The sequence below is a fragment of the Phocoena phocoena genome, chromosome 8, assembly GCF_963924675.1.
Source record: "Phocoena phocoena chromosome 8, mPhoPho1.1, whole genome shotgun sequence".
NCBI lineage: Eukaryota > Metazoa > Chordata > Mammalia > Artiodactyla > Phocoenidae > Phocoena > Phocoena phocoena.
Genome location: NC_089226.1, coordinates 73,815,913 through 73,827,969, shown reverse-complemented (window position 1 = coordinate 73,827,969; position 12,057 = coordinate 73,815,913). Strand labels below are relative to the sequence as shown.

Genomic DNA, 12,057 nt, shown 5'->3' with positions numbered 1-12,057 from the left:
GAGAAACCTACTGATTTATAGATATCTCTCTCCTCTCTGTCTCTGTCTGTCTCTCCTTCTCTCTTAGTTCCCCAGCTCCGTATCTAAGAACTGTCTAGAAGCTTGGTTGTTGTTACCTTGAAATTAAAATGAGTCTCGGAAAAAAAAAAAAAAAATTAGCGTCCACAAGGAAAGGAAAACGGTGGATTTTTTTTTTTTTTGCCTGTGCCCCACGACATGCAGGATCTTAGTTCCCCGACCAGGGAATGAACCTGGGCCACGGCAGTGAAAGCACCCAGTCCTAACCACTGGACCGCCAGGGAAGTCCCGGAAACTGTGGATATTATAACATTCGGCAAGTGGCAGGGACACAGTCTGACTGGGTGTTTCTAACTTGTGTCTAATAACTAATTAAACAGTGATCAGTTGGTAGTGTGGCTTAGGGGTTTTTTTTGGTTTTTTAAATTAACTTTTATAAAATTGAGGTATAACATTCATATACCAAATGTACAATCTTAAGTATATAATTGGAAGAAAATTTCTGAAATTAACGTACATAACTACCCCTCAGATCAAGATATGGCACATTATCAGTACCCCCCAAATCTCTGGGCTCCCTTCATTTGGGTAGTTTTTTTTCCCTTAACCGCCACAACCCACCCTTGTTTGCCAATGATAATTAGAAATTCAGGCTAAAAATGAAAACTCAAGAAGTCATAGGCAATCCCAGAGGCAACACCTAATAGATTTCATCAGGCAGTCTGTGTTTACATTTCTGTGGTACAGAATTAATCCCACACTCTGACACATCCTTCATTTAGCCCTGTCCTCAAAGAGAAAGATACCTTTGAAAGCGAAGAGATTCCCAAAGCAGCTCCTATCTGTCCAGAGTGAGACAGAGAGGAGAAAGGAAGCGGATGTGAAAGGAAGGGAGTGATAGAAGGGGCTGTGTCAGCTCTGCCCTCAAAAGGTCCCTCTGGGAGACTCCATCCCCATCAGACCTTCACATGGGTTCACCCGAGGCAGCGGGCACCACTGGTGGGAGGGACTCATCATGAAAAGGATTCCCGTCCATATATGCCAGTGCCACTGTGGGGACTGGTGGTGAGGATGGCACCTCACTTGTCCACTAGTAAAATGGGCTTATTAGAACCAACCCCTCTGACCACTGAGGGACGCTATGAGGGGAAGCAAAGACACCTACACAAAACTGCTTTGGAAGCACTGCATCTGAAACACTAAATCAGAGAGTTTAAAGCAGGGGTTGGAAACTCAAGTGCCTCAGGACAGGCAGGTATTTGAAGGGTGTAGCTGGTTGGCACACAGCGGCATGGGCGCCCTGTCCAAAGGCGGGGACACCTGGACATCTGTTGGTTGTGGAGAATATAGACTCAGGGAGGCGATATCTTCTGATTTTTCAAGAGAAACCAGAAGCTCACTATCATGTGAAGTGATGAACTTTAAAAAACTTGACATGCCACCCCATTTAAAAGAAGAGTGATACTGTGGGCCAAATACAATACACTGGCAGGAGGATATGACCCACAGAGCTGTTGGGACGTACTGGTCTTCCAACCCAGGCTTCTTAACGTTGTTCCCACCCCAGCACTCTTGAGGGATCAGACGAATGCCGTGGACGCGCACTCCAGACTAAGAACGGCCAGTTGAGTCCAACATCCTTTTTCTTTCTTTTTTTCCAAATAGATGATGAAACTGAGGTCCGGGAAGGAAACAGGATTTGCCAAGGCCACCACAGTGAGAGCGGTGAGTCTCCCCACTCCCGTTTAGCGTACCCCGATGCCGAACCCCACCCTCTCCCTGCAGGTAGAGGACAGAGTGAAGACATAAGAGCACAGGCATCAAGCAGGAGGTCGGGCCTCATCTCACGGACCTGGAGATTCTGTGCACCCCAAACAGCCCCCTTGGCCCACAAGCCCAAGGCTCTCTGCTGGCAGGGGCTCTGGGAGGGACCCTGTTCCTTACCTGGACATCCAGGCTCTTACGCGAGGAGGCAGGCGTGTTGGCATAGGAGCCAATGGAGGAGCTGGTGTTGATGTCATCCGTGCTGAGGTTGTCTATGGTGTCGCTGATCCCGCTGCTGACGGAGCTGCTGTCATCCCAGCTGCCAAGACAAACACAGCCTGAGCACCAAGACCTCACACTGCGTCAGCTCAGCAGCGTCTGATGATACAGACAAGCGTGTACCATCCCTGAAGGCTCCAGTGTCACAAAGCCCCAGACAGAGCTCCTTTGCTTCTGATGTGACTCATCTTCAAGGGTGCCATCCATCCGTTTCGTCTGGCAGCTGGGTGAAGTGGCTGATGTGTACCTTCCCTAGAAGGGTGGGCACCTCCCTGAGCAGATGTGGCTAGACACCTACACCCTGCCTACCCCATCCTCAGCTTCATCTCGGGAACTTCAGAAAGGCCAAGGGCTACCTGCCAGGCCTAGAGCCAGTGGAGGAGCAGTGGGTTTGGGGGCTGGAGCTGACAGTGGGGCAGAAAAAGAGACAGCAGTGGCACCCTCCCTGGGGCTCAGAGCGGGAGAAAGAACTGCTATGTGAATTCCCTGGACTCCACTCCTGGAGCAAAAAAGCCAAGGGAAGGAAAGTGCAAAAGTCAGCAAAACCCACCAACTCCATTGGCAGTTCTAACTCTAATAATATCCCAGGATGCATCGAAAATAGAGTCCATTTCTCAACCCTCAACTCCATCGAGACCATCGTCCCCCACCATTCAAGTCAAATCTCCAAAAGCAATAATTCTGCTTTTTTCTCCTGTCTTGCCTCCTGCTTCCCAACAGCAAGACATTCGGTCCACCCCGGGGTCCGCCTGCCTCTGCTTGCAGAATCTCTCCCAGTGCGCACGGCCCTCCCCGCCCCTGCGCCCTGTGGTTCCAGCTGCTTAGCTCTGCCTAGGTGACTCCCAACAGGCCGGCTGCGCTCCGTGCTCCTCGTCTGCTCCCAGACCATCTATTCTCCCCACGGCAGCCAGAAAGATCTTTGTGAAACACAAATCAGATCTATTGCTCCACTGCTTCAAACCCTCCAGTGGCTTCTCAGGGACCCAAACTCTGTACTCTGGCCCTCAAGGCCCTGTGATCCAGCCTCCCCGTCCAGTCCTGTCTTGGGCCCCCCTCCATCGCTCACTGGCTCTGGGTTTTCATGTTCAAGGCTTTGCATTTACTGTACCTCTTCTTGGTCACCTGTCCCTTCTTCTTTCTCACTTGAAGAGTCACCTCCCCAGAAAGGCCATCCCTGGTCCCTCTATCTGCAGTGCCACCTCCAGCCCCCGCCTGGCCAGCATCAAGCCGGTTGCATTTTCTCATTTATTTGGTTGCAGGGTTGCAGGTACACAGCAGGTGCTCAATAAATACTTGCTGATTTAGACACATGGGAGTGGCAAGTTGAGGAGGCTATAAAGTAAGCTTCCAGCATCAATGTAACACTGCTCTACTTGATCGAGTGACAAAAGGTAAGGATTATTGTTTTTCTATTGTACAGGTGGAGAAACTGAGGCTTAGAAAGGTAAGGCGCCTGGCACAAGGTCAGACTGTAAGAGGTGGAGCAGGACCTGGATCCAGCTGCCCCAGCTTCAGAGCCACCCTCTTTTTCAAAAAATAAATTTATTTATTTATTTTTGGCTGTGTTGTGTCTTCGTTGCTGTGTGCGGGCTTTCTCTAGTTGGGTGAGCGGGGGCTGCTCTTCATTGCTGTGTGCGGGCTTCTCATTGCGGTGGCTTCTCTTGTTGCGGAGCATGGGCTCTAGGTGTGTGGGCTTCGGTAGTTGTGGCTCGCGGGCCCTAGAGCACTGGCTCAGTAGTTGTGGCTCATGGGCTCTAGAGCGCGGGCTCAGTAGTTGTGGCTCACGGGCTTAGCTGCTCTGCGGCATGTGGGATCTTCCCAGACCAGGGCTCAGACCCGTGTCCCCTGCATTGGCAGGCAGATTCCCAACCACTGCGCCACCAGGGAAGCCCTCTCTTTTTCTGTCTGACTTATTTTACTAAGCATAATGCCCTCCAAGTCCATCCATGTTGTTGCAAATTGCAAACTTTCATTCTTTTTTATGACTGAGTAATATTCCATTGTATGTACATACCACATTTTTATCCATTCATCTGTTGATGGACACTTAGGTTGCTTCCTTATCTTGACAATTATAAATAATGCTGCTGTGAACATTGGGATGCATGTATCTTTTCGAACGAGTGTTTTTGTTTTCTCGGATGTATACCCAGGAGTGGAATTGTTCTGACACTGGCGTTTCTGAGGCATCAGGCTGCCGCTGTGCAGGCCTTTCAGTGAGGCACAGCTCACTGTGGAGGGCTGAACGGTGGAGTAATGTGGTTAAGTCAATGCACCAGCATCACACAGCCCTGGGTGTAGAAACTGACCCTGCTACTCCTGCTCTGGGATATGCTAGCCTCCCGAGCCTGGGCTTCCTCCTGGGGAAGTGGGCCGTGTCATATGCCCGTGTGCACTGGAAATTGATGTAATAGAGAGCCGTCTGGCATCACAGTAAAGAGGGTGGCTCTGGGACTTCCCTGGTGGCGCAGTGGTTAAGAATTCACCTGCCAATGCAGGGGACACGGGTTTGATCCCTGGTCCGGGAAGATCCCACATGCCACGGAGCACCTAAGCCCGTGAGCCACAATTACTGAGCCTGCGCGTCTGGAGCCTGTGCTCCACAACAAGAGAGGCGGCGACAGTGAGAGGCCCGCGCACCGCGATGAAGAGTGGCCCCCGCTCACCGCAACTAGAGAAAGCCCTCGCACGGAAATGAAGACCCAACACAACCAAAAATCAATATAAATTAATAAATAAAAAACTAAAAAAAATTTGTGAATCACTATTCTGCACTTCTGAAACAAATAATACTGTACATCAACGATCTCTCGAAAAAAACAAACCAAGAAAACCAAACAACAAAAACGAAATGCCGATATCTGAGATTTAGAAAGTCAGGAGCTCCCCGTACTCCCCCAAGTAATCAAGAGGAAGTTTCAGTTTGTTCCACCAGCTTGTAGGATGCCTGTCTGAGCTCTACTGATCAGGCAGGAAGACGAGGCTTAGTGGAAACCTGTTTTCATCACCTTTCCCTTCAGCCCGCCAACGTGGCTTCCTAAAAGCCCACCTGGAGGGTCCCACACAAGTGCAGGGGAAACATGCAAAGGTGGTTCTCAAGTAGGGAGGATAAAGGCAGGAAGTGTGAGGGCTCAGGAGAGGACTTAGGATGAATTCACAGGCCGTGCGGCAGCCCGCAGCTCCGGGTCTTAGCCGGCTTCCCCGCTGTGATGACACTGCTTTGGCCTGGGCTCCATCCGGTTCCGAATCCTCCTTTAAGGACTTCTCCAAATGCTCTGGCCCACCCTCACAATCCCCTCCTCTGAATTCCCACAGTCTCCCGCATTTGGGTTCATTCTATACACTCCTGGTTTTCTAGTTGTTCTCCGTATGATGGTCTGTCCTACTTTCCAAGCATATGCAGGGGTCTGCTTCGTGATAGTAACAAGTGCATCCCAGGTGTCAGGCATCATGCCAGGTGCTTCCGATACATCACTTATGTCTCCACTCTTCCTATCACACCTGTAAGGGACCTATTATCCTCCCCAGTTGACAAATGAAGAGATCAAGGCTGAAAGAACAAGTATTTTGCCCAGTGTCGTTCGGTCCACTTTGGAATTGGATTTGAGGCGCTGAATCGTCTAATTGCAGAGCACGCGCTCCCTCTGGCCTGCATCATCCGATTTTTCACAACAGCCGCTGGCTGAGCACTTGCCAACATGCCAACTCTACAGTATCTGCACGTATTCTCAGCAACGTTCCTACTCCCTCACAGGTGGCCTTGCTTCCTAATGAGGAAACTTGAGGCTGTGAGAGCTGCCGTCCAGGGCTCTCTGCAGATGCATGGCAGAGCTGGCAGTGAAGCCCTCCCTGACCCTGAAGCCCACCTCCAGAGCAGTGCTGCCACAGCAATGCCAGCCTCCCATCAACTCCATCTCCAGGCACACAGTATATGTTTATTAAACGCCTCCTGACTGAACTCACGTACGGGAGAGACAGGCAGGGCAAGTTCTGACGCAAAACGCAGCCCCAACAGTGGATTCTGAGCCCGGCTCCCTCCCACTTCAGCCTCTGACAAGTCACAACTTCCTTGCCTCAGTTGCCTTATGGATGACACCACCTAGGCTGACAACTGTGGAAGGCTCTGCTGGGAAAAGGGTGACGTAACAGATGGGAAAGGACTCTAATCCACCCTCATGATGAAAAGAAAATCCCATGAGTCTTTAATTGCATCTGCTCTCTAGGGTTAGCAATTTAACATATCTAAAATTTCCTATAATCCAACGAAGAAGAAAGAGGACAGCCAAGAGACAAGTGGGGCTGGAGGGGAGGAAGGAGGGAACTTAGTAACAGATGCCCATGAATCCAAGCCCCAGATTTTTTTGCTTTGAAATTGTACCCGCTCGTCCTTTGTGGCCTTTCAACACTGAGATGCTGTTGCAGAGGGGCATGGCATGTGGCACTTATCACACACACGACTCTTCCCACGTCGGTGCCCAGAGCATCAGGCGGCTATGATGAGATTACAGGAAGTCCTTGACACTGAGCTGGCCCAGAAGGGGCGAGCCAATGACCTACCCCGCAGAAGAGTGGGGAGGGGAAACTAAGGAGGAGGAAGAAGGAGCAGCGACACAAGGGAAGTCCATGCTGAACAAGAGCGGCCTTGGGGTCCCCCAGGGCTGTCTGTGTGCCAGAAACCAGAGCTGTCCCCACACTCGGAAAACCAGCCATGTCTCCCTCACTTCTGGATCTTTGGGGGACACTGACGGATCTATCTAGATATAAAATCACTTAGCTCCGACTTGTCCTTTCCCTAAAATTCAGGGTATTATAAATGGCCAGGAGCCACCAAGATCAAGGTCAGTGAGTTCCAAGAAGCATCCTAAGGAAAACTAAGTCCATAAGATGCTCTGTGATATCAATGTGGTCCCAACAAGAGAATGTGGGGTATGCCAGCCCCCTCTTAGAGATTCACGCTGTCCAGGAACCTCTTCACGGTTACGAAGTGCTGGCACAAGCTCTTTAACTTTGCCTAAAATAGCGCTCCCCCCACAGGAGATGCTGAGAATGACACACAGCTCTGGCAGAAATGCAAAGGAAGCCTAGAGCTGCCTCTGACCCACTGGCCCCTTCATCCTTACCTGCCTTAGAAAGCAGTTAGCACAGAGGCGGGGAAGCAGAGGCAAGAGGAATGACATCACATGAGCTCCTGCATTCAGTCAGACCAGAAGCCAGAAGCCACTTCTGGGAGACCAAACAGTGAGAACTAATAAAATTCTTTTCTTTCGCTTAAAACTAGTTTGCTTAGGTTTTTGTCACTCGGTATACTTGTGCTAGCTACTGGGGAATTGCAATTTGTTTCTAAAACGACTCCAGACATGTGGTTGAGAGTCAGACAGGAAAAATGTGGAAAGCATGCAGAATTCATTCAGGCAGTAAGGACATTAGTTGAATCCAATCAAGTGGCAAAGGAAATTAGGTACAACCTGGGATGGGGCACAAGTCTACTGACCCAAGTCGGGCGATAAATGTTGAAAGAGGTTACAAAACATGATTATGACTCAAACTTGAAAGAAACCCAGAGGATTTGTGTTTGCAGTGAGGTGAAACAAAATTCCAGGTAAGAGGCTCGAGGGACCCAGATGACACGGCAGAAAGAACGACAGTGTACTCAGCCGTGGCTCCAGAACAATCATTCCGGAATATGATTTGACCATTCCTGCATCCTGCTCTTGAATCTGATTGAGAAAAACCATGTGTTGGTTCTGAGCCCACCTGAGAGGATAAACTTCCTCCCCTCAGTCGGGAGTAAGTGACTTTAAATCCTGGGAAAGTTTCAAAAAGATGAAGGGAGATAATGAAATAAATCCTAATATTAATACTTAAGGTTAGGGTGAAAGCTTTGTGATCACTGGGGTGATCTCTCTATAATATTTAAAAAAATATACGAGAATCTAAAAAGAATAGTCTTGTGATTCGAACCTAAATGAGTACTGATTTTTCATTTGAGATTTTTAAGATGAAAGATTTAAGAACTGGATTCAGACTGCAAAAAGAATTGAAGTGTTTTGGACAAACTGAAGTTATAAATGTCACAAATTATTTGATTTGCAAGGGTTGTTTAAGTGCTTAGAAAGATTTTGCTCGTTAGGCTGCTAAAGTCTACCCCATCCAACATTTGGACAGCATGAGGAAACCAGGTATGTTAAGTTTACGAATGCAATCTGAAATATTTAAGGAGGGAAATCCCTGGTGGTCCAGGAGTTAGGACCTGGCGTTCTCACTGCTGGGGGCCTGGGTTCGATCCCTGGTCGGGGAACTAAGATCCCACAAACCTCGCGGTACAGCAAAAAATAAATAAAATAAAATATTTAAGGAAACTTAATTATCCGAGTTTGCCAACAGTACTAATTAAATTCAAGTCTGAATTAATAAAGTACTAATCAAATAACAAGTGGAAACGTTCTTAATGCATACAAAAATACTTGACTGACAGACAAGATTTAAAAGAAAACAGGTTTCAAAATTAAAACTTCAACAGTTGAATAGTAAAACCTAATTAATTCTAAGACATTCTTTTTGGGTACAAAAACGTTCCTCAGACATTTAGAAAAATATTAAAGCAGATTTCATTTTGTGAGTGAATGAATGATTTTTATATGAACGACCAGAAGAATAAATGAACACAAGACAGCATCTATTCTCTTCACCAGTTCTTCCCGTTCCACTTCACCTTCACTCTGTATTGTAAGACTGCCAAGACTACTCCAAAAGTCTTAGCGGAAACAGCGTTGTGCTCAATAGCCTTGGGGAACAAGCAGAACTCTGGGGGCCTCCTCCTGCCCCGGGTTCTATCATAGGAAACTAAAAGGCAAGTGGGGCCCACAGCTTGGCTGGTTCCCGTCTTTTTTTTTTTTTTTAATTTCAAAACAGCATATGATGTTTATGTCCTATAAATTCTTTGGCTGGGACATCTAGAGAAATGGCAAGAAGATGCTTCCATTGACTCCTCAGAACCACCAACACAAAAAGATCATTTCCCCTCCAGATCACAGCCATGTCCCTTTTTTTCTCCTCAATGAAAGGTCCTCCACTGGTGGTCGTATCAGGGCACAACTGCAGTTATAAGTGATCAGATTGGAAGATGACCTTCACCTATTTTTGCCAGTGGGTGGGCGGAAAGAATTCCACCAAACATTTGCTATTTTTCTTCAAGACTCCTAAACTCAACGTTTTTGAGTCCCGAGCCAGGGGACTTGAATTCATCTTGCTCACCTCACCCCGTCAGCCAGCACCCTCTATGTGCCAGGCACCACGTGAGGTTCCGGGGGCTACAGTGATGACTCAGTTGTCCCCACCCTTGACCGCAAAGCCAGTAGATGTGACAGACAAGAACACATAGCTCAGACACAAAGGAAAATGTAAAATGGGAAGGTCAGCAAAGGAAAGTGCACTGGTTTCAGACATTTCTACAGCCTTCAATAGCCCCTCAAACCACCAGCCAAGTGCCAGCACAAGGCAACAGACGGCAGCATGGCAAAGCCCAGGCCCACCGATGCCCTCTGCTATGCTGTGCTCTCCTTCTAGGCTTGGAAGTGGCAAAGCCAAGGAGCCAGGAGAGCCAGGCCCTGGCCCCAGCCCTCCCCAGAACTGCTTCCTATTAGAGTTTGGACATGTCACTTACTCTTAGTCCCCAGTCTCTCATGAGGGAGGTGGATGCAGCCATCCCAGAGGTGCTTTCTAACTGCCATCCTGGGAGTTTAAGCTCAGAGGAAAGCTAGTAGAGGCAAAGGGGCACTGAAAAGTCCCCACCGGTCAGAGCATCTCCTCTCATTCAGTAAAAGCTGCCAAAGAAGTAAATGCACTTCCTAGTTTCTGGGCTTCGTCGTTGCTGATTTCACCCCTTAAATGATTATCTTTAAAGCCCACACTGAGTCTTTTAAATATTTGGAATAGGTGCCAATATCTTACACATAGGAGATGATTACTTAGCCCTGAGTTGTAACTGCTCTCTTTAGACAGACACGTGCTTTCCCATTTGACTCAACCCCCCATCTGAGCCTTTGCACTCACATATGCTACCTGACTGACCCGGCAATTAGAGTTCGAGACCCTCCTATAGAGGCATTACAACCCAACCCACAAGAGGTTCTTCATGAGACCACTGTTTATCCACAAAGGAATAAGATGCAATCTTACCTAATACTTAAAGCCACCATTGGCGGTGTTTACCAAATGCCAGGCCCTGTACTAGGCATGGTACGTGGATTATTCCACCTCCCATTTTCCACTGGATGAACCGAGGCTAAGAGCCCAGAGCTCATCAGGATAGGACCCAACCAGGGTCTTAATGCCTCTCGTCAGAAAGAGAGTACATGTAGGTCAGCTTCAAAGTCTCTGTCTGCTAACCAGCTGAATCTCAAAAGAACCTCGACTGGCTGACAGCAACCAAGTATAATATCAATGAGACCCCATGTTGGCCAAGACACCGCATTTTAACCAGAGCCAAGGCTCTCCAAAGTGACCAGAAAATCCATTAAAAAATGGAAAGGCCCATAAGACAAGGAGATCCAGTTTCAGAGTCTTACAAGAGATTCTGACATCACTGTGTCAGGAATTCAAATGCCACTCAGAGGGCTTAAAGCACAATTTTAACAGCCCAGACACAAGCTATCTGCTATGAAAAACGCAGGTGAAAGAATCATAAATTATTCCAGCCTCTCACACTCCCTGTTTTCCTCACTGTTGTAGGGAGTTAGCATTCCATACAACCAAGGAAGAGTAACCTGCTTTCACCAGACCCTCCTGAGAAATCACCTCTAATTTGGACAAATTTTTAATATTGAGCTCTTCTGGGGAGTATCTTGATACATCAGGAATCTGTAATGGTTCTGAATTAATGTGATACTATATTTACAACTTCATCTTCCATGAAATAAAAAGGCAAAACCGAATCCCAAGGTTAGAGGGATGATTAAACAGATTTTTCCACTAGGATTTACACGCCCAGGCATGAGGAATCCTGGCTTTCAGCAAAAGACTCTGAGAAGTTACTGAAGGATCTGCAGGGTCATTACACTTTTCCAGATGGACTCCCTGTGAGATAATGTTGTTTATGCAAGGGAAAGACATGCTTAAATGATGTGAAAAAAATCAGATTGCAGATAAATATTAGTCCTCTGCTCACTAATAAACCACAGCAGGTTAGCAGAGATGAAGGACTGTAACTCTGGTTCTCAAAAGCAGCCTTCACAAAGCAATGGATCCTAATCCCCTCTCTCCCAAAACCCCAAAGGCTCGGTCTACTTCCAGAAGGCCCTCACCGTTCTCAGAAACAGTCTGGACAGCCCCTGCCCCCGTCTCTGCCTCTCTCCTGGTGACTAAGCCCGCACCGTAGAGCCACCCAGGGCTGTGTCCCGGCCTTACCTGCTCACTTTTCCAGTTCTGCTCCAGAATCACAGCAGAGCTCATTTCCAGGGCCCTGTGCCCCCCACCAGACAGCTGTATTCACTTGCGAAAGCCCAGACTGGTGGAACTTGTTTTCTGGCTATTGTTCAAGGCAATTGTTCCTGTGAAACCCCAGGGCCGAGCGGAATGAGATCCTTTGGTGTGGATGAGTGAGCAAGCCCAACCAGGGCTTAGCAGCAACCCCTGGGGAAGGGAAAAGGTTTGGCTACCTCCATTTCCCACCAGACAGGTATGTTAACTATTTCCTCCCCAGGAGATTTTCTCAGGAGCATCACCTCCTCCCAGCACTGCCGGAGCCTATTAAGAAAATCGACCTTCAAAGAATGCAACAGGAGGACTCCTGCAGAAACCTACCTTTCGCTGCCTATCTGAGAGTGATAAGGGCCAACTTTAATTGAAGTTTAAAGCTGTGCCAGACTCCATGCTAATTATATTACTTGCATTCTTTCATTTAATCTGCTCAACCCTATGATAAAAATAATAACTATATAATATAATATAATATATAATAATAATGACAGCTTACTTATATTTTCTCCTGGGTACCAT

General features: G+C 47.8%; 1 protein-coding gene across 3 annotated transcripts in view; it reads right to left on the bottom strand.

Annotated features, from left to right (window-relative positions):
* NAV2 (neuron navigator 2) overlaps nucleotides 1-12,057 on the bottom strand; it is a 393,794-nt gene that overhangs the window by 70,829 nt on the left and 310,908 nt on the right. For all 3 annotated transcript variants that reach the window (XM_065881976.1, XM_065881977.1, XM_065881978.1), the window contains one exon: nucleotides 1,963-2,101. In XM_065881976.1, coding sequence (XP_065738048.1) covers nucleotides 1,963-2,101 — 139 coding nt within the window. The remainder of the gene's footprint in view (nucleotides 1-1,962; nucleotides 2,102-12,057) is intronic.